Source organism: Ambystoma mexicanum, chromosome 1q, assembly GCF_040938575.1.
Source record: "Ambystoma mexicanum isolate Mex_15411 chromosome 1q, UKY_AmexF1_1, whole genome shotgun sequence".
NCBI lineage: Eukaryota > Metazoa > Chordata > Amphibia > Caudata > Ambystomatidae > Ambystoma > Ambystoma mexicanum.
Genome location: NC_090922.1, coordinates 638,278,118 through 638,299,083, shown reverse-complemented (window position 1 = coordinate 638,299,083; position 20,966 = coordinate 638,278,118). Strand labels below are relative to the sequence as shown.

The following is a 20,966-nucleotide window of genomic DNA, read 5'->3' as shown; positions in this document are numbered from 1 at the left end:
CCAGGTGTATACTCCTCTGGCATATTTGGAGTAAGTGGTTCCAATTCCTTATCCTCCCCAATGCTCGCCTAATTTGGCCAGAGAGTCCGCCGTGCAATGTGTCTCCTGCAACAGTGCTATTTGCACTCCCTTTCTGTTCAAGTAGGACTTGATTCTGTTCCGGCGTAGGTAAGTTCCCAAGCCCCTCACATTCCAAGTCATTATTTTTATTCTAGTTGCCATTGTGGGTTAATAGGATTTCCGCTGCTTCAGTCCAGCAACCGTCAACCTCTTCCTTTCGCTCACCCCTTTTTGGCTTCCTCCCTCCGTGCCCGTCCTCCCCGGCACCACCTGTTACACCTGTTGGAGACTTTTTAACTTGAGTAACTCCCATTGTGTGAATGGGGAAAACAAACAAAAAACAACTCGAACTGCCCCTAGCAGTTGCTGTCAACTTGCAGCGCTCAGGGGGTCCCGAGCCTTCCAGGTAACTCCTGGCCTTCCGGATCAGGTAGTGTGTAGGCGGACTGCCTGCACAGTTTCCGGTGGGATGGGTCGCCTTTCTTTTATTTCGCGTGGTCCTCTGAGCTCCTGTCCGATCTGGCTTACATCCAGTGCTGAATTTGTAAAAAAATAAGTGCCAGTGCCCAAAAAATATTGGCCCCATAATCCTGGGTGCGGCGCCACCCGCTGTGCGGGTGCGCACCGCCCTCAGCGTGGGCGCGCCGGGAGCGCCAGTTCAGTGCTAGACCTACCTAGATTGGCCCACCACCAGCCCATCACACTGCTGCTGCTCCCTGTCACATGTTTGGCACTGCAGCAACTGCTGGCACAGGCTAGTAGTGGGATGGATGGGGAAGGGCACACATGGGCTGAGAAAGAATAATGCTTTAAAGTTGGAAAACACTTGTTGTTATGGTAGGTGTAGTGGTTCCAGCATTCTGGCAAACCCAGAGGCAAAAGAGTGCATTTGAACACACTTCTAAGTTCTAGACCACACTTGTTAGATGTCTGGACCATACTTGCTGACCTCAAAGTGATAACGCATTTGATAAAATTGTTGCAAACCTGTGGATGTTATCTTCTTTGTCAATTTTGTAGAATGACCCCTCACCGCCCGGCCCACCCCCTCCCACCGCCCTGTTTCCCAAATGGCTCTCAGTGGAGCTGCGTTGCAATCATTGTCCCGGGACTCAGCATAGCTCAGCAGCAATGTGCTCGACTGGAAGCAAGACGACACAAAGCAACACAGGTTCGATCCCCGACTCCTCGCTTAGAAACCTCTGGTTATTAAGCGCGTTATAAATACGCAACTAAGACATGCTCCTCCTGTAACTGCGCCTCGATGCCCCCGGGCTGTGTGAGCGCTTTAAAAATGCAAATAAATAAAAAGCATTCTGTTTCAGTCACTGTTGCACTGTATTTGTCTCTACCTCTTCTGGCCCATCTGACAGTCTGTTAAAGTACATCAAGTATTGTTAATCGGTTACTTCAGGAAGAGCACCCTGCCCTCAGCCCGTTCCTCAGTCACCTCATCCAGGTGTTTTGTGTAATCAATTTACTCTCAAGCCTTTACAGTCATCACATCTCATAAATGCATCCCCCTTCACCCTTCCTTCAAGCATGAGCATGGTGTTGTATAACTTGGAAAAAGTCATTTCTGCGCGACATTGTTGTGAAATCAACTTCTTGTGCTACTTCTGCTTTAGGGCCTCTTTCTAGCGAGCCAGAGGAGAATGCATATTCGGATATTTCCTTCCCGCTGACATGTTATTGACATACTTCACTAAACTGCGGGGTGTAACAGACACCCACCTCTATCTGAGGATTCCTACCTGAGGATTGCATGTGCTCTCATTTGGGCACATGCTCGGAGCGTATCGTACCCAGGTTAAGGGGCCACATCTGGTGTATAAACCACACATCAGGATAGAAAACATGCGCTGGAATTATGTAAAAAAAAAGTGACAGCAAAAGACAGTTGAGAATTATACACAAATACTCAACTAGTGCTTTTATTTATGACGACAGATTAGTGGGCACGTGCACCATGTTTATCCCCATCTAGTTTCCATATGTGTATCTTTGCCTGAAATGGCATTTCAGAAGTTTGTCTTTGCATGGGCTTTTCTCACAAAGTGCAGCTGGTTCGGTTTCGGCCCAATACGTACACTGTTCCGGACTGGGTCCCCTTGCTGAAGCTCGTTTGTGAACTAATGAGGCCAATAACATTAAAAGGAAGAACGGAAACACCCAGGCAAAAATTCACAGTTCATGTTTCGCTTAGATGAATGCTACCCAGGGTCAGACTGGGGCATTCAATTGTCTCGAGTCGGGTTCGGCACCAATGAAAAAGTGGCCAAAGTTGCAAACGACATTTCATTCCTTTTGTGACAAACTAGTTGGACCACGCTGCCGCCCGTGACCCGCCCTGTCCTGGGCCTTGCCCTGCCTTGCCTCAATCAGGTAGGCTACCTTCCGTGGGGCCGCCACGGCCATGCTGAATCTGATGATGACAAAAATAGGTGGCGCCGCACGGTCTCCTGTGGCAACAACACGTCACCATGTAATTTCACTGACTCAGAAGAACAGCCTATGAAAACTGCACATTCTGCGTTACTATACAGAATGTTCCAAATACTGCATAGTAACAACAGAATGGTAGTTTTCATTGGCTGTTGTTTGTAACAGTTTGTTGTTCATTGCTATTGCTGGCCCCTCCCAGGCCCAACCAGCCATGGCCTACAACCTTCAACCACGAGAGAGATCGAGATCAGAATGACAAATCCCAATGATTTATAATCGAAGCAAAGCGAAGTGGAAGAACAAACAAAGCAATTGCACGTGCGCTGGTCCAGCATGAGTTCCGGTGCCCAAAAAAGAGTGCCAGTGTTGACCACCCAAATTAAGCACTGCTTACATCACAGTAGGACTCAATTGTAGTATATTTGTCTGCCGTCTATATTCGTGTGGGGGAATCGCTTTGCTCTTCTTGCCATGGCGGGTGCGTGGTCAGCCCAAGTCTGATCGGGGTGGTTCCTCCTTGCCATCAGTCAGGTTATTATGTTCAAGCCACATGTTTGCTGTGGCTGGGGTCTCCAGAAATATCGCTCTTCCTTTATACAGAATTTCGAGGCGCGACGGGTAGAGCAACATGTATTTTAGGTTGAGCTTTCGTAATTGTGCTTTTATTGGGATGAAGGAGTTCCTTGCTCTTTGCACTGTGGGGGGTATAATCTGGGTACATGACTATTGTTGAGTCTTTTCTCTTGATCTCTCCACATTCTCTGGAGTACCGCAAAATAGTTTCCCGGTCGTGAAAGTTTAGAATTTTGGCAATGATTGGGAGCGGGTGTGAGCCAGGTGGGGGGCTTTTCTGGAGAGATCTGTGGGCTCTTTCAACGGAGAACCCCTGGGTGAGGTTTCCTGGACCAATTTCCTGTTGTAGCAATGTTTCAATAAATTCTGTCGGGTCTGGGCCTTCCAAGTCCTCAGGAACCCCCAGTATACGGATGTTATTTCGGCGAACTCGACCTTCGGCATCCTCGGATCGCGCCTCCAGCCTTGCCACTTTTTGTTCCGGGTCCTGGACTTTTATCTTTAGATCTTGGGTACTCTCCACGTCGTCTTGCAGGGTAGTTTCTATCGCCGTGACCCTTTCAGTTAGGTTTCGGGCATCCTGACGCATGAGCTGTATGTCCGATTTCACCTCTTCTATCTTACCTTCGACTGATGTGCGGAGTGCCGCTATTGCCTGCAGGACTTGCGTGTGTTTGAGGTCCTCTTCTTGTTGGGGCGGCTCTTCCGAGGTCTCCCGGTGTTGTTGTGATTGTCTTTGGGGTCTGACTGTCGTGAAGGAATCCATCGTAACCAATTTCAGTTTATTTTTGGGGGGAGACATCCCCAGTTTCGGGTCCCACAGTCTCTTATGCCGGGTCCGGTTCTGCAAGCTATGCAGGCCTTTCCTGCGGCCCCTGGTTTGCGTTATGATTTTCGTGTCTTTGGGCGGAGGGTAGCGGGTCCGTGGGTCGAGGTGGCCGCCCCCACTTATTGGTTGGTCGTGTGGGGTGGAGTCCATCGCGCACCCGTGTCCCAAATCTGAGTGGTGGGGGGTCCCCGGTTCTTTTCCGCCTCACTTACTGCGTTATATGCTGGCCCACTGCGCCCGCAGATTCTACGATCTTCCCACCAGCTTTGCTCGGCTGCATCACAAGTGCGTCTCTTCGGCCCTCGTTCCTCCTGTGGCGACGGCTCCCCGGAGTGCATTCAGCGCCGGTATCGCTGGGCTCGAATTTCAGTCCCTGTGGTTTCTCCGCTCGTCCGTGGGGGCCGGGGTGCAGCTGGGGAACGAGTGCCCCCCCCTCCGGCTTCAGTGTGGGAGAGAGTCCTTTGTTGCCACGCTCCGCAAGGTAACCTGGGCCACCGTAGCTTCGTTCTTATTCCGCGGTCGGCGCCTCCATCTTGTGGGACCCAGGGGCTCAGCGTCCAGCTTCATGTTTTCAGCCTTCCTTGCCCCGGTTCACCCCAGGAACAGGGTCGAGTGTCGGTAATCAGTTCCCCTTCGATGGTGTTCGGTTTTTTAATTTTGCAGACCAGTTATAGCGATATTAGCTCACTTTGCAAGGATCTCGGAACGGAGGTCCGCGGGAGCCTGTCTTTACAGCATGCGTGCTGGCCACGCCCCCCCCCCCATGGTGATTACAGTGACTATTATTGGAATAGACTGTGGCTGCAGCCTAGAGACAAGCCTCATTGCAAGTTTGGAGGTAGCCATGCCTGTAAAACAGGCAGGCCACCTCCAAACGTACGAGAAAATCCGGCACCCGCAAATGGGCAATTACCAGGGTATTCCAGCCCGCTGGTCCTGGTAATTGCCCTTTCGCCGGTGCTGGAATCGTGTGATCCCCATTCCTATTTCAGCCCCATAGGGCTCAATGGGAATAGGGATGCCTGTAGCAGCGGTACTAATCATTACGGTGCCTGTGCTACAGACATGCTGTGCTCGCGGGTGCCTTTCATTCCGCCAGGTCAGACCTGGCAGAATGAAAGGCACCTGCAGGCACAACTCGGAGTATGTCAGTCCAGATACAACGGTGCCAGCAAGCTTACCGGTACAGTTGTATCTGGACCGGCAAACTCGTAATGAGGCCCTGTATAAAGCGCGCTTGGATTATTTAGACATTGCGTCCGAGGAAACGCTTCCCCCGCCTGAATTCCCATTAATAATGTTGAGCTCTCTCGGTACACTCGATCACTCAGACTAATTTGAGGAAATATTTAGGCCCCTCCACTGAAAATATTGACCAGACATGACTGGAATCATGAAATTGACTGGATTGTTTTCACGTGGTTCCCTAGAAAACGAATTGTAAATTGGATAGTTTTTTACCCCATTTTTCTCAGAACTTGTGCTGTAATATGCATCGTTTTAGCACATTATTTAAAAATATGTTTTCGGGGGAATCCCCTCCCCCCCAATATCCCTTCTTTATTTCGGGCTCACTCACTACGCTCTATCCCTCACGCTAAATTCTGGAAATATTGAAACCCCTCCACTGAAAACATGTACCCCACGTGAGGGTTCACCCATGATTCATTTTGAACCATGCACCCCTTCAGGAGCTATCCCCCCAAACCCTAGCACAAAGCGCTGCCGCCACAAGTGATTGTCACTGAGCTATTTTGAGAGGAAAAAGGTTGTCTTAGAGAGTTTTTGGGCTCTTTCTCCCTGACTGCCCTGCTGTGCTTTTAAGTGAATGACCACGAAAAGCAAGCACAGGGAGAGAAAGGGGAAGTGGTTTCCACAAGCAACCATGAAGGAAGGGTGGCGAGGTGGATGTACTTCCGCTTTCTATTTAGCCATAAAGGAAAATTATACAATGTTTAAATACTGGCCTCTGATTTGTCAAAATGCACAGATCATGAGCAATCATGTTCTAATATAGCTTTATATAGCTGCAGTGAGGACCATGCTGGCGTTATGGGCATGGAAGACCGATTTAAAGGCCATATTGAATACAGGTCCTTTAAAGAGACCGTAGGGAACATAACACCCAATACAGTTCTCGCAGATGGTCTATGCTAGTAGTACCCCTGTGAATATGAATTTAAAAAAGCAGACTGATCGAAGTTTGTGTTTTTATTTAAGCAATAAGTACCCGTTTCAGAGGCTGTAACAGGTGGTAACGGCCGGGGCCCGAGTTAATACACAAGGGCCTTTACTGAGGGTCCCAGGTCATTACCACCTGGTACAGCCCATGGAACGGGTTTCCCGTCTGGAAACTCGGGGTGCTGACAGCAATATATTTAGTATGAATAAATAGAGTGGCCCACGCCATCCCATTCATTCATACAAATACTTAACTAAGATGGCCACCGTGGAGCTGTAAAACGGGCTCCAAGCGGAGCTCCTCTTTCATTTCCATGGCAGCCAGGGAGGTTGGAGCGGTGGTACCGGTTGAGCCACTGCCAAAAGAATAAGGTGAGTGGGGTAATGGTTTCGGGATGGGAGGAAACGGTCACTGAGAGAAGGGGAGGGTGAGGGGAAGATGACTGTGTGAGGGAGCAGCCATCAGATTGCTTAACGCAGACTTGGATCGTGGGATTCAGCCTGCATTCCATGCAACCGGATTGGTTAACTCCCCCATCCCGGGTAATATGTGACATGAAGAAATAGGTCGTAGTGCACAGTAATACGTGTTTTTATATTTACACCAGTGGTCGTGGATGCAACATTCAGGCCCTCACAAACTACATCATTTCTTTTGGCCACCAGTCTAGGCTCAGATTATAGTGAAAAGGAAATTGGCTTCATTGTAGGGCACTGGGGGGTTGATTGAGAGCTGTGCATGGGAAAAGTAAGGTGGGGGCAGAAGCAGAAGATGCTGCCTTATAGCGGCATGTGGGAGAGAGAGAGAGGTGCAATGCCGGGGACTGAGGCAAGAAGGCGGGCCACAAGGCTGGTGCAGCTCTCCATCCAGCCAGAAATGCCACAGACAGGGAGCAGAGCCTGCACGGGGGTGAGTGATGCAGGGGAAATCTCTGGGCAAATCTGTCTAATTTATCCCGCAGATTAACCGGTGACACTGGTGACTGCCGGTCGTTCCTAGCCATGTGGCCCCACCACAGACAAGAGACATCAAGAACTTCCACAAGAAAAGCACTGGCCTGTGCCGAAGAAAGCTGCTACATAAGTCCTGCCCAGTTTAGTAATGTCCAAAAAGCACCTGCTCCTGGACTTGTCTGTGATTTTCTGCCACATCCTATTTTCAGAATATGCTAACGTTCCTTCTACCATGCCACTTTCATCCATTTATCAACAAAAACATGTGTTTATTCAGCAGCATATCCATGACTGCCACATACCAATGAATGCCATGCATGCCAATGCTTTCAGCTTACTTAAGCCAATTGGCATTTGCCTTTTGGCTGGTGATCTGTTGGGGTACCTTTCTTGTTTTTTCCCCGTAAGGATGTTTAAAAATGGTACACTCTACTCTCCCTTGACACAATGTCAGTGTAGAAAATTAGGGCCTTTCTTAAGTAACAGAGCCTTCCCACCTCACTGGCATTCAACTGTGAATGACAGATGCAGCAGCAAGCAGTTGACATGAAACATGCTATGGAAAACTGATGTTCAGAGACGCTGTCTAAAATTTGAATCTGCCTGTCTAATTATCTGAATGATGTCTGGCTCTCCACCACGCTGTCTCGGTGTTCTGGCTTTCTTTCCCATAAACTTCCTCCCTGGGTTGCAACAATCTTGTGCCTATGACCCACTTTCCTACACCTACTGCCCTCTCATCTCCCACTGGTTCCTTCTCCTGTACCATGCCATAGCTTTGCCACATGCTCGTACCTGCACCAATCCCAGGCTTTTCTCTGCCTGCCTCCTGAACACTGGCTCTAATTTCCCCTCTGATGTTTCCTATAACTTCCTACCAGCGTTTCCTTCCATCGTCAACCGTCTCCTGTATCTACTTGAACCTCCTTCTGATGTTTCCTTCCAACACCCTCCTTCTCTATCTTGTAAGTCCTTTGACCTACTGTTGATATGTCCTTTCACTCTTCTCTCGCTCTCCGTTGGTTATCTCCTGATGTCTCATTCCGACCTTTCCTCCTTTCTTGTATCTTACCCAACCTCCTCCTGATATATCCTTCCAAACTCTCTCTCTCTCTCTCTCTCTCTCTCTCTCTCTCTCTCTCTCTCTCTCTCTCTCTGTATCATCTCCTCCAATCTCTTTCAGATCTTCACTTATATCCTCCTTTTCTCCCTTGTCCCTACCTCTTTCCAGATCTGGCTCTCCAACTCTCTTCCTCCCTTCTTAATCTCCTTCCTACACTTCATACCAGTCACTTCTATCCTCTCCATTTATCTTCATTCTCTCTCTCCCTACTTCTTGCCTCAGCCTCCTCGAATTCCTTCAACTCTACCTCTCTTGCCATGTCTCTTGACATTCAGCCGCCTCCTCCCCTCACCTGCGAACTCCTTCCACCTCCACGTCTGTGAAAATGTATGCATCTTTTATAAGATTCTAACCTTTCCCCTGGGGCTTCCCTGTGTGGAAATGGGTACACATATTTCTCATGATTGCTGAAGTAAATGGATCTGAGCTGTGCGGGTTCAAAGCAAAACCACCTAAGTTTAATTCTGTTCTTCTGCGCTACATAATAATGCAGAGTCAGTTTCTTTCAGGCCCACCCAGCATCTTTGTTTCTGTACGCACTGACGAGTTGCTGGCAAGCAGACAGCTACTGTGCGATCCCGTACCTTTGCCGGCTACAGCGGGTGAATCTCCCTGAATGCTAGCTGCTCAACCTCGCTGCTCCTTTTAGCTTAGCTAAGGCCTCCACTCAATCTGCTCCCTGCAGGTTGTCTCCCTGAGGGTGCAATGACTACTGGGACTCGGGTATGTATTTCTTCCATAGTGATCTCTTAACGGGGCCAGGGGCCATGTCAGTGAAGATGCAGTGACAGCCCTCTGCCCTAGCCATGGGGAATGGTGGTGGTGGGGGGGAGGGTCCATGGAATCTCTGTGCTCCTCCTCCGGGCTGTGCTTAACACTGCAGGTGGTGGCACCTGGCGCTTGTGACCAACGTATCCCCATCCACAGGTACAGGCAATGGACTTTGTCACACCACCCAAGTGCATGATGGGATATATAGATCGCCCAAAGCATTATCGTGTGGCTGACTCGCATTTAGTTGCCCCGTTAAGTGCAGTACAAAGGCAAACAAAATACTCTGCAGTTTCCACTACCACATGCATGGCTGTATAAAAATAATTGGGCTTTTATATGGCGCTTCAAGCTGGAGTCCAGCCTCTAAGCGCAGGACCGAGTGACCAGAATGCACAGTCTTGTCTTGCTTGCAAGGCAAGCATGTATCCCCTGAGCTACACCTTCACCCCCAGCCCAATGTGGTAATGTAGAAGCTGCTGTTAGGCAGAGCATTAAACATGTGTCTGTGAGAGCACATATTGGGTGACAAAATCCAGCGTGCTTCAGACGTCCATGAAGCAATTTTACAATTGCACACTTTTACAGTGGGAACAATCTTTGTCACGTTCCGTGGTATTTTAAGACGTGTCAGTACTTCAAAGATCTTTAAGTCCGACAGGACTGGTCACTAGCCAATAGGTTTGAGTTTTCAATCCTAACACTGTTGTGTAAAGGGATGCACATATTTGGGCAAACACATTTGATCTTAACATTTGAGCAACATTATCAATGGGCCCTTGTCTTCCAAGAAAACATTTGTTGAAAAACGTACAATGTAAACGAAAATTAATGCTGTTAAGTAAACTTGGATAATGGAATATGCTTCTTCAAAGCTTTAGTCAAGTACAACACATGAATGTGCACAACGTTAATCAAAAGTGTATTCACAATTAAAGTGTTCTAGATTTTTTGTTTACACCATTGTGAAGGTTTCAATCATTGTTGCTTGAGAAATGGTGCTGCATGTGACATAGTCAAACACCGGACCGCGTCACAAGCTCACAGGGGTCTGTGCAGCCCAAGAAAGCCAGTCTACTAGGGCAACCTAGTCAGACCTAGCCAGACCTGAGATCTACAAGGAGACAAAGACCCTTTCCATTTCACTTAGCTGTCTCTGTCACTGACTAGAAAGAGTGGTGTGGCTGACACAATTCCTCCATTATGCTTTTACACAGGTTCAGGAAACTGTAATCTCTTGTCTTAGTGCTATTCACGTTGGCATTACTGGCTAGGGGAGACACCCAAGAGGTCCAATGGAACTTGTGTCGTTGAAGATACCAGCCATACTTACTGATTGAAGGTGTTAACTTATATGGAACCATGCATACGATAAGAAAAGCACATGCGCTGTGCCGGTAGGATCGGTCCTCCGTGGGAAAAGATAAAGAGATTGCTCACCAAAAGCCAACACCAGCAGGAAGAACAGGATTACAGGAATCCCAAATGGGCAGCGACCCGAGCAGCTCAGTCGATCAGTAAGGTGGGCATAATGGAGACAAACAAGTTGCACTGGTGAAAGCAGATTGAATTTAGGGAGAGTGGTTTGGGACTCACCAATGGGACACACAGTAATGGTGAAGGACAGGATTTGTGACTGGCCCAAAATGGCTACTGGCCTTTCACAACTTCAACAAACCACAGACCGAAAAAAAACCATAAAAAGGCCCAATCACTAACCAGAAAAAACAAAGTGCCTACGATGAGGCCCATATAAGGCTAAAAGAGCAGATGAGAGATGTTGGGTGTACCAAATGGCTGGAAATTGGAGAACTGGAAAATGAATGTGGGGAATAAGAGCGAGAAAGAGAGGAAGACTAGGAAAGCTGGAAAGCTGGAGAAAGCCAAGCAGAAGTAGCTGAGAAGATGCTGTTGCTGCGGCTAATAAGCCAGTGAACCTGGAGACTAGGACAATGGCATGTGGAGACACTTCAAGGAAACTCCATGAAGTGGAAGCCTCATGGGGATCTGGATCAAGGATACCAGGCTTGACAGGGCAAATTGGTTACAAAGCCATTTCCTACAATGTTAAGGTTACTATATTCCATAGAAAACAGAGAGAGCGAGAAAGACAAATAGCTGAGAAAACCCTTATAGCTGAAAAGGGCACCATATCCCGTATAGATCCCTTATAGATGTGAAGGGCACCATATTCATTAGCACCCTGGATGGTGTCATAAGACAATGAAAATGCTTGTAGCGCAGGCTGTATTCCCAAGGGACAGCCCACGCTCCGAGCAACCAGTGCCCCTCTCCTCTTAGCATCCATGTAGTTCCCTACATGGGTGCTAAGAGTGTCCCGCAAAACAAAATAATACACTTAACTTTGCAGAACAGCCGGGTGCCACACAGTGCTGTCTTCCAGGCAGCCCCTCTTCAATGTTCATGACATGCGTCATGAATATTGAAAACAGACTTCAATGGATGATAGCAGTGCAGCGTCCGGCCGCGTCGCAATGGTACGTTTATTAAAATAATTTTTTTAAAAAAAATTGCACCGTTTAGGGTTCTACACGCTGCTAATGGCGATACCTACAAGGTCGGCCCACCACCGAGTGGTTTAGGATTAGAAGTGCACCATATTCCTTATGGTGACATGGGTACAATACCCCCAGATCAGCAAAATGTAGACAAGGCACTATTCTCCTGGTGTGGAATACAACTAGAGAGTAGAGCACTATACCTCTATGAAAAGGATATGTGGCAAAAGGTGAATTGTACCTGCATCCCTGGGCCTATAATCTGGGACAAGAAGTAGCTGTGGGGAATAGTGCTGTGACTGGAATTGTGAACCAAGAAGCACCTGGATGCGATATGCCAGGAACTGCATTGTGCTTTAGAGAACCTGTGGGAGGGAGTATACTCATGATATACGTTTTGTGAAGGGACCCACCCTGAAACCATCCCAGAGAAGTAGACCATGTTTTGTTGTGGATAGATCCCATATGCATTTTTTCCTAACACCTCCCATGTGTAAATAAATCACTTTGAACATTCATTTCTCAGGTTGCGTGCTTAATTTATCCACCATGTGTATTAAGCATCAAACATTCAATCAAAGTGCAACATTCTGACTTTCTAAACCTTCAGACCATTAAGCATTACCTTGCTGAGGTCGTTCAACCGCAAGATATCAGTTTTGCCTCCTCCTTTTGTAATTCGTTGTCTTTCCTGTGCAACATCTTCATCTTCTCCAGTGATTGGCTCTTTGGGTGTTTCAGAAACCCTAAAGTAGGAAAGCAGATTTAGTGATGAGGAAGGTGTTGTTAAAGGCACTGTTAATGCAATGGGCTGGGTGAGGAATCAAAAATCAGATTTAAAAGACTGAAGGTTAGAAGGAAGATTTCAGTGTCTAGTGATTTGGAGCTACAGTGTAGGGCAAATGCAATTAGAATACAGCAATTTGCTTTCAGAGAAATTCAATTTTAATACTAGCAAACACTGGTACAAGCATTCATTTATGCATATTAAATATGACATTTCACATCGTGTTTAAGTTGATCCATGATCCCCACCTTCTGCTTTCACTCTTTCAAATCTCTTTTCCTGTAGAACTTTCCAAAGTGTTTTCATCCTAGGGTTAAGGGAGGTATGCACTGAAGGAGGCCTGCTCTTTTGTGTCAGTCGTTCTAAGCAGAATCACACATCTACTGTCCTTATTTCGCTGCTTATACTGCAAACCTAGCTCAAAAGCAGTGGAGCGCTTTACAACATGAGGGTGCCAGCTTTGGGCTGCCATTTTATACATTAGCCAGTACTGTTGGTGAAGGGAGAGAGGGATTTTTATTTGTCCAGCAGGTATGGTTGAAAGAGACGTCTTTTTAGTGTTTTGCAATAGAGACTGGTGGGGCATCTGAAGCGGTTGCTGAGATTGAGTTCCAAGATGGCTGGGGAGTGGCAGGTGAAGGACTGCTTGCAAGTCTTCTCTTTACAAGCTAGCTTAGACACCATCCATTTCACAACAGTAGGGTTATGTGGGGTGCGGGAGCCTCCAGAAGTGCAGAGTTTAGCCATGCATGTCAGTGTTCTGCTCGAGACTGCTTTGTAGGTGTCATGCAGGGGGATGAAGGGTTTGATGTTGAGGAATGTGGAGATCTGAAGCCACACAGTTTATGCCTTTTTGGCTATGTGACTTTTGAAGGAAAGACTACTGTCAACTATGAAGCCCAGGGATTTAGCTGAGTTTGACAGCTGAGGCACATGTCGCCCATCCATTGTTGCTTGAGGTGTTGTTTGGTGAGGAGCACCGATGAGGATGAATTCAGTCTTGGTGGGGTTCAGGTTGGCATCCATGTTTGGATGGTAACCAGGCATATGCAAAGACGAGTTATGTCCTGGGAGCCACAGACCTTATGGTACAGCTCTGTGAAGTCGGAGTACTGATGGATGGCTATGTTGGGGTCATTTAGGAGAATTCCCAAGGGTTCCATGTGTAGACTGAAGATGATTAGGGAGAGGATGGAAACTCAGCTATGTCATTGATATCTATCATCACAGAGTTAGTAGTTATTCTCTACTATATATTTTAATGTTTAAAGTAACGTCTCATGATAAATTGGAATATGCAACATCTGTTCAGTAAACACACAATGAGATGCTGGGCCTGTAAACCAAATATTTAGTATCACAACTTTGCTGACCCATGTTGCAGTGTCCAGAAGAGGTAGGAGACACATGTTTCCAAGACATTCTCATTGATTTTACACATACGAACAAGGTACATATTTTATGGGTAACATTGTTTGTGATGGATACAATGGGTTTCTTAGAAAGTAGTGCAAATGATAGCGCAGAGAATGTGCTCCTTTCATTTGCACTACTTTCAGACATGCTCAGGTCACCTTATTCTCAAAGGTGACCTGAGCATTTCTGCAGGGGCTGGACAGTAGTGCAAAGATGCGCTGTCCATTCCCCTTGCATACATTAGTGTTAGGAGCAGATTCCCAAAATTAATGTATGACAGGCTGTCAGCAACTTTGGGGTAGCTGGGAGCACATGATACTGAGATGGCCTGTTAAAGGGCCCATCTCAGTGAATTGCCTGATTTAAATTAAAAAAAGCATTTCCATCCATGTTTGGGGGATGGAAATGCAAATGTAACAGACGCAGTTTAGACCGCTACTGCCACACTTCAAAATAAAATCATTACAGGATCTCAAAATTACCCTGTCATGATTTGCGCCTCCCCAGCGGCTATTTAAAAAGGAGCAGGTGGATAAACAGTGTTTCTGGGCATTTTAAAACGCATCCCGTTTGTGAACTGGGGATGCGCTTCAAAATGCCCAGCAATTCCCCCATATTTGTGCAAATGTGTAAAGGGGGTAGAAAGTGCATGTGAATGAGGGCAATCAAGAATCGCTCATTCAGATGCCCTTAGTGATTTGGGCTTCATCTTTTTTTGGCGCAAGTGATGAAATGCGCTAGCCAATCCCCTCACTCACGTCAGAAAAAGAATCTGGCCCAATGTCTCAGCTGCAGATTCATTATCCTTTTCCTTCAGGCTGCACATTTCAGAGATAAAGAATCTGCAGAGCAAATATTGAAATATAACTGTCATAATCTCTCTTGTGTCCTCCCACACACTCCTCATTTTACGATAACTCCTTTCAGCATCAGCTGTTTCAGAACTTTTTTTGCGGTAGAGGGTGCTGTGCATTTTCATCGACTTGATGTTCCTCGAAGGCCTTTGACTCCTCTCGAGGCTGATATCATCAACAGTATATATAGCACGCACCGTGCCCGTTACTTCAGTTTTGTTTTTCCGCTAGCTTTGTTTCAGATATGGTGCGGTTTTTCTGTCGAGTATTATGATGATTGTTCTGAAAATCTCGACCACTAAGACCAGGTTTAAGAAATGTGTTGAGTGCGGGTCAAAGATGTCAATTACCAATCCTCATCGCATTTGTCTGTGGTGCCTGGGCATTGACAACAAAATGGCAGACTGTGGTTCCTATCAGTCTATGACAGGGAATCCACTCAAGAAACGAAAGGGGAAACTTGATGCGGGTAGGCCTCCTCAGAAGTCCCCTTCCACAGCACCTTCGTGAAGAAGATCATTGGACGAACGTAGTTCTAGGGGTTCCATGTGTTAAAATTGCGGCAAAAATTTCTGTTTACACAAAAACGTAAGATAAGGCCTAATTTTCTTGTGTCTATGGGTGGCCCAGCCTATATTTCTAACTAAGGTGCTCATCCGTCAGTCGTGAATGTCCAAAGAAAAAAGTCAGCTGTCCGAAAATGATCCTAACTGAGCCTACCACTATGTCACCTTACTTATTAGCTGGAGAATGACTTCCTTCTCCTGAGGGTACTTCGACTACCAGCCTGCATGGTTCTTCACTAATGGAAAATTCTCAAATAGTCTCTTGGGATGCCTTGCATCAGTGTGGTTTGTAGTTGTGCCTTATCTTCAGAACTCCCTTTTGGGTTCCTTATGTCAGAACAGCTTTTCTCTCTTAGCCAATTGGGGTATGGTTTACTTTGGTCTATTGACCTCTTGTTTAGCTTCCTTTGTCTGATTTCAATATAATCAAGCTCACCGTAATGTCTCCTTTGCATATTCTCTTTGTCATGTATAAATTGGTTTATGACTCTCCTCGTTTCCCATGGTATTCTTATCCTTAATTGGTTTCTCTGTGTATTATTCTTTTCTCTTATATTACTATTTTCTCTTATATCCCCATAGTTTAAAGTAATTTCCTCTATGGGGAACTTTATCTTGTGACTTCTACTGAGATGGTTACTGATTGCTTCTTGCCACCCCTTTATACTCATTCTCCCCGTTACCTTCTGCTATGCGGGGAAACACTTCCGCAAGCTTTGTTCCTTTGGGACCTCTTCTCTGGTCTCCTACTGTCGTAGCCTGCAGTTTGGCATCGTGTTTTTCCTTCGGCTTTCTCTCCTCTCTGCAATACTCGTCCATTGACAAGGCATCAGACACTTTGTGTTCTTTGATGTGGGACGGTATCAGGGACGTTGGAGGGACTGACTGTCCACCCCGGGGTTCCCGTGGTCTCGCCACCACCTCTGTTCGGGCTCCAGCCCCATGGATTTCTCTTGCTCGGCTGGCGTCTTGGCTCTGGCCTCCCAGCATCTCTCTGCGTCTCTTCTCTCTAGGGTTCTCATGCTCAGCTGGTGCCCTGGCTCTCGCGTCCCAGCCTCTCTTTATCCATCTCTCCTCTCTGGGTGTCTTGTGCTTGTCGGGCACCCTGGCTCTGGTGTCCCAGCGTCTCTCCTTGGATCTTTTCTAAGCATTCTCCTGCTTCAAGCGAGTTTCAAACTCTCAGGCTTGTTGGCTTTTGCCAACTCTGAGTCTCTCGTTTCTATAGGTCCGGTGTCCATTATTTAACCTGTCAAATGGGAAATTATATCATGCCTCTTATTGTGATGAATATATGCATATTGCCCTACGCCAAGCTGCTTGTAAGCCACTTGCGAAGAAATCCGTGTTGCAAGGTCCCGACCTTAGAATCAATGTAAGCCGCCATTTTAGAAACATCCGCCATTTTAGGATCTCTCTGCAAAGTCACCCTGTGAGCTAAAATGGTGGACAGTGTCATTGCGAAAATGCAACATGGCCGCCTTGACCTCTGTCTATAAACTAATGTATAACTTGCCTGCAGGCTACTTGTTGGGGTCATGAACTGAGACCTGTGTGTAGAGGATTACTTGTGCTAACAAAGCTAAACCGCAGGCACATGTTAAACACAATATATTCAAATAGTGAAATGTGAACACTTGTTTGACTATATTGTATAAAACTGTTTAGAAGACTTAACATGAAATCCTAAGATACACTGTCGCCATTGAGGCTTGTTAAGTTAATGTATTAAAGGTAAACCCTAAGAGCACGGATGCGTGAACTCGGCACGAACCCTAGATCCGTAATGCATTGTTATTGTCATTTTGCATTTATATAGCGCCTTATATACCATTGGTATGGTCTGAAGGCGCTGGTAGGTGGAACGCCCTTGGGAACCGAAGTTCGGGTCAGTAGAGAGAGTCGAGAGAGTCCAAAGGTGCGTGTGCGCACCAGGTATGTGTGCAGCTGGTGCGGAATTCGTGTGGTAGCTGCTTCTTAGCGGTATGTGTGGTGGTTGAGAGATCAGGAGTATGTGTTCACTCTGGCAGGATTTATCCAGACCGAGTGTGGCTGCGTTAGGCCTGAGGAGAACGCCTGGCTGGGGTGTGTGAAACCAGCAGTGTTTACTTAGAGTGATGGGGAGTGAGCGGGAGATGTTGATATGAGAACAGTTATACCGAATGGTGTCATAGTATCTCTGTGTTCTAGTTGAGTGGTGGTGTAAAGAAGAGAGTAAGCGTGGGGTGTGGTATGATATATGCTCTTTCAAATGTTCCCTGCATTCCAAGGCATATTATGTACGTCATGCAATTCGATGCGATCAGGTCTGTTCTATGCATTTTTATTCATTTCAGGCGTTCAAGATTGCCCTACACACTCCTGTCTGCTCGACACACTCACGCACCCTAGTCTACCTTGCGTGCTCTAGTCTATCCCTCATTCTCCAGTGTGCCCCACGCATGCACACATGTATTCCATACGCATGCACTCCTGTCTTCCCCGCGCATGCACTCCTGTCTACCCTGCGCATGTACTCCTGTCTGCCTATGCACTCATCCGCTCTGTATACTCATCCGCTCTGTATTCTCATCCGCTCTGCGTACTCATCCGTTCCGTACGCTCATCCGATCTACACGCTCATCGATCTACACATTCATCCGGTCCACATTCTCATCCGCTCAACGTACTACTTGTCCGCTCTACGTACTACTCATCTGCTCTACGTACTACTCATCCACTCTACGTACTCATCCGTTCAACACACTCATACGGTCTACATACCCATCCGCTCCATACACTCATCCGTTCCATGCATTCATCCGCTCCACACACTCATCCGCTCCACACACTCATCTGCTCCACATACACTCATCCGCTCCACATACACTCATCCGTTCCACACACTCGTCCGCTCCACATACACTCGTCTGCTCCACATACACTTGTCCGCTCCACATACTCGTCCGCTCCACACACTCGTCCAATCCACACCTTCGTCCAATCTGCACACTCGTCCAATCTATACACTCGTCCAATCTATACACTCGTCCAATCTACACACTCATCCAATCTACACACTCATCCGGTCCACACCCTAATCGGCTCAACATACTACTCGTCCGCTTGACATACTACTCGTCCACTCTACGTAGTCATCCGTTCCACACACTCATCATTCTACGTAATTATCTGCTCCACACACTCATCTGCTCCACACACTCATCCGCACCACACACTCATCCACACCACACACTCATCCGCTCCACATACTCATCCGCTCCACACATTCATCCGCTCCACCCACTCATCCGTTCCACACATTCATCTGTTCTACGAATGTATCCGCTCCATACACTCACCCGCTCCACACACTCATTGGCACCACACACTCATCCGCTCCACACACTCATCTGCTTCACACACTCATCCGCTCCACAGACTCATCCTTTCCACACATTCATCCGCTCCACCTACTCGTCCGCTCCACACACTCGTCCGCTCTACGTACTCGTCCGCTCTACGTACTCATCCGTTCCACACACTCATCCGCTCTACGTATTTATCCGCTCCATACACTCATATGCTTCACACACTCATCCGCACCACACACTCATCCGCTCTCCACACTCATCCACTGTGCACACTCATCCGCTCCCCACACTCATCTGTTCCCCCTACTGAGCCGCTCTCCACACTCAGCTGCTCCCCACACTCACCCACTCTCCACACTCAGCCACTCTCCATACTCAGTCGCTCTACACACTCATCCGCTCCCCAGTCATCCACTCTACACATTCAACCGCTCTCCACACTCATCCGCTCTCCACACTCATCCGCTCCCTACACTCATCCGCTCCCTACACTCATCCGCTCCCCACAGTCATCCGCTCCCCACAGTCATCCGCTCTCCACAGTCATCCGCTCCCTGCGCTCATCCGCGCCCTACACTCATCCGCTCCCTACACTCATCCGCTCCCTACACTCATCCGCTCCCCACAGTCATCCGCTCTCCACAGTCATCCGCTCCCTGCGCTCATCCGCTCTCCACACTCATCCGCTCTCCACTCTCATCCGCTCTCCACACTCATCCACTCTCCACACTCAACCGCTCTCCACACTCATCCGCTCTCCACATTCATCCGTTCTCCACACTCATTTGTTCTCCACGCTCATCTGCTCTCCACGCTCTTGCACGTTCATCTGGTCTAAATGTTCATCTGGTCTACACGTTCGTCCGTTCAGTATAGTCATCAGTTCTACGCCCTCCTGCGTTCTATTCGCTTCTCTGTATTTACGTACTCATCAATTCTACACGTACTCATCAACTCTACACGCTCGTCCGCTCTACACACCCAACCACTCTACACACTCATTGGTTTTAGTATGTTCATCTATTCTATACACTCATCCGATCTCCACATACACTCATCCGTTCCACACACTCGTCCGCTCCACATACACTCGTCTGCTCCACATACACTTGTCCGCTCCACAAACTCGTCCGCTCCACACACTCGTCCAATCCACTCATTCGTCCAATCTGCACACTCGTCCAATCTATACACTCGTCCAATCTATACACTCGTCCAATCTACACACTCATCCAATCTACACACTCATCCGGTCCACACCCTCATCGGCTCAACATACTACTCGTCCGCTTGACATACTACTCGTCCACTCTACGTAGTCATCCGTTCCACACACTCATCATTCTACGTAATTATCTGCTCCACACACTCATCTGCTCCACACACTCATCCGCACCACACTCTCATCCACACCACACACTCATCCGCTCCACATACTCATCCGCTCCACACATTCATCCGCTCCACCCACTCATCCGTTCCACACATTCATCTGTTCTACGAATGTATCCGCTCCATACACTCACCCGCTCCACACACTCATTGGCACCACACACTCATCCGCTCCACACACTCATCTGCTTCACACACTCATCCGCTCCACAGACTCATCCTTTCCACACATTCATCCGCTCCACCTACTCGTCCGCTCCACACACTCGTCCGCTCTACGTACTCGTCCGCTCTACGTACTCATCCGTTCTACACACTCATCCGCTCTATGTATATATCCGCTCCATACACTCATCTGCTTCACACACTCATCCGCACCACACACTCATCCGCTCTCCACACTCATCCACTCTCCACACTCATCCGCTCCCCACACTCATCCGTTCCCCCTACTGAGCCACTCTCCACACTCAGCTGCTCCCCACACTCACCCACTCTCCACACTCAGCCACTCTCCATACTCAGTCGCTCTACACACTCATCCGCTCCCCAGTCATCCACTCTACACATTCAACCGCTCTCCACACTCATCCGCTCTCCACACTCATCCGCTCTCTACACTCATCCGCTCCCTACACTCATCCGCTCCCCACAGTCATCCGCTCTCCACAGTCATCCGCTCCCTGCGCTCATCCGCGCCCTACACTCATCCGCTCCCTACACTCATCCGCTCCCTACACTCATCCGCTCCCCACAGTCATCCGCTCTCCACAGTCATCCGCTCCCTGCGCTCATCCGCTCTCCACACTCACCCGCTCTCCACTCTCATCCGCTCTCCACACTCAACCGCTCTCCACACTCATCCGCTCTCCACATTCATCCGTTCTCCACACTCATTTGTTCTCCACGCTCATCTGCTCTCCACGCTCTTACACTTTCATCTGGTCTAAATGTTCATCTGGTCTACACATTCGTCCGTTCAGTATAGTCATCAGTTCTACGCCCTCCTGCGTTCTATTCGCTTCTCTGTATTTACGTACTCATCAATTCTACACGTACTCATCAACTCTACACGCTTGTCCGCTCTACACACCCAACCACTCTACACACTCATTGGTTTTAGTATGTTCATCTATTCTATACACT

General features: G+C 47.9%; 1 protein-coding gene across 2 annotated transcripts in view; it reads right to left on the bottom strand.

Moving 5' to 3' along the window:
- ABCA4 (ATP binding cassette subfamily A member 4) overlaps positions 1 to 20,966 on the bottom strand; it is a 1,737,150-nt gene that overhangs the window by 187,811 nt on the left and 1,528,373 nt on the right. For both annotated transcript variants that reach the window (XM_069641223.1, XM_069641222.1), the window contains one exon: positions 12,081 to 12,201. In XM_069641223.1, the coding sequence (XP_069497324.1) occupies positions 12,081 to 12,201 (121 nt within the window). The remainder of the gene's footprint in view (positions 1 to 12,080; positions 12,202 to 20,966) is intronic.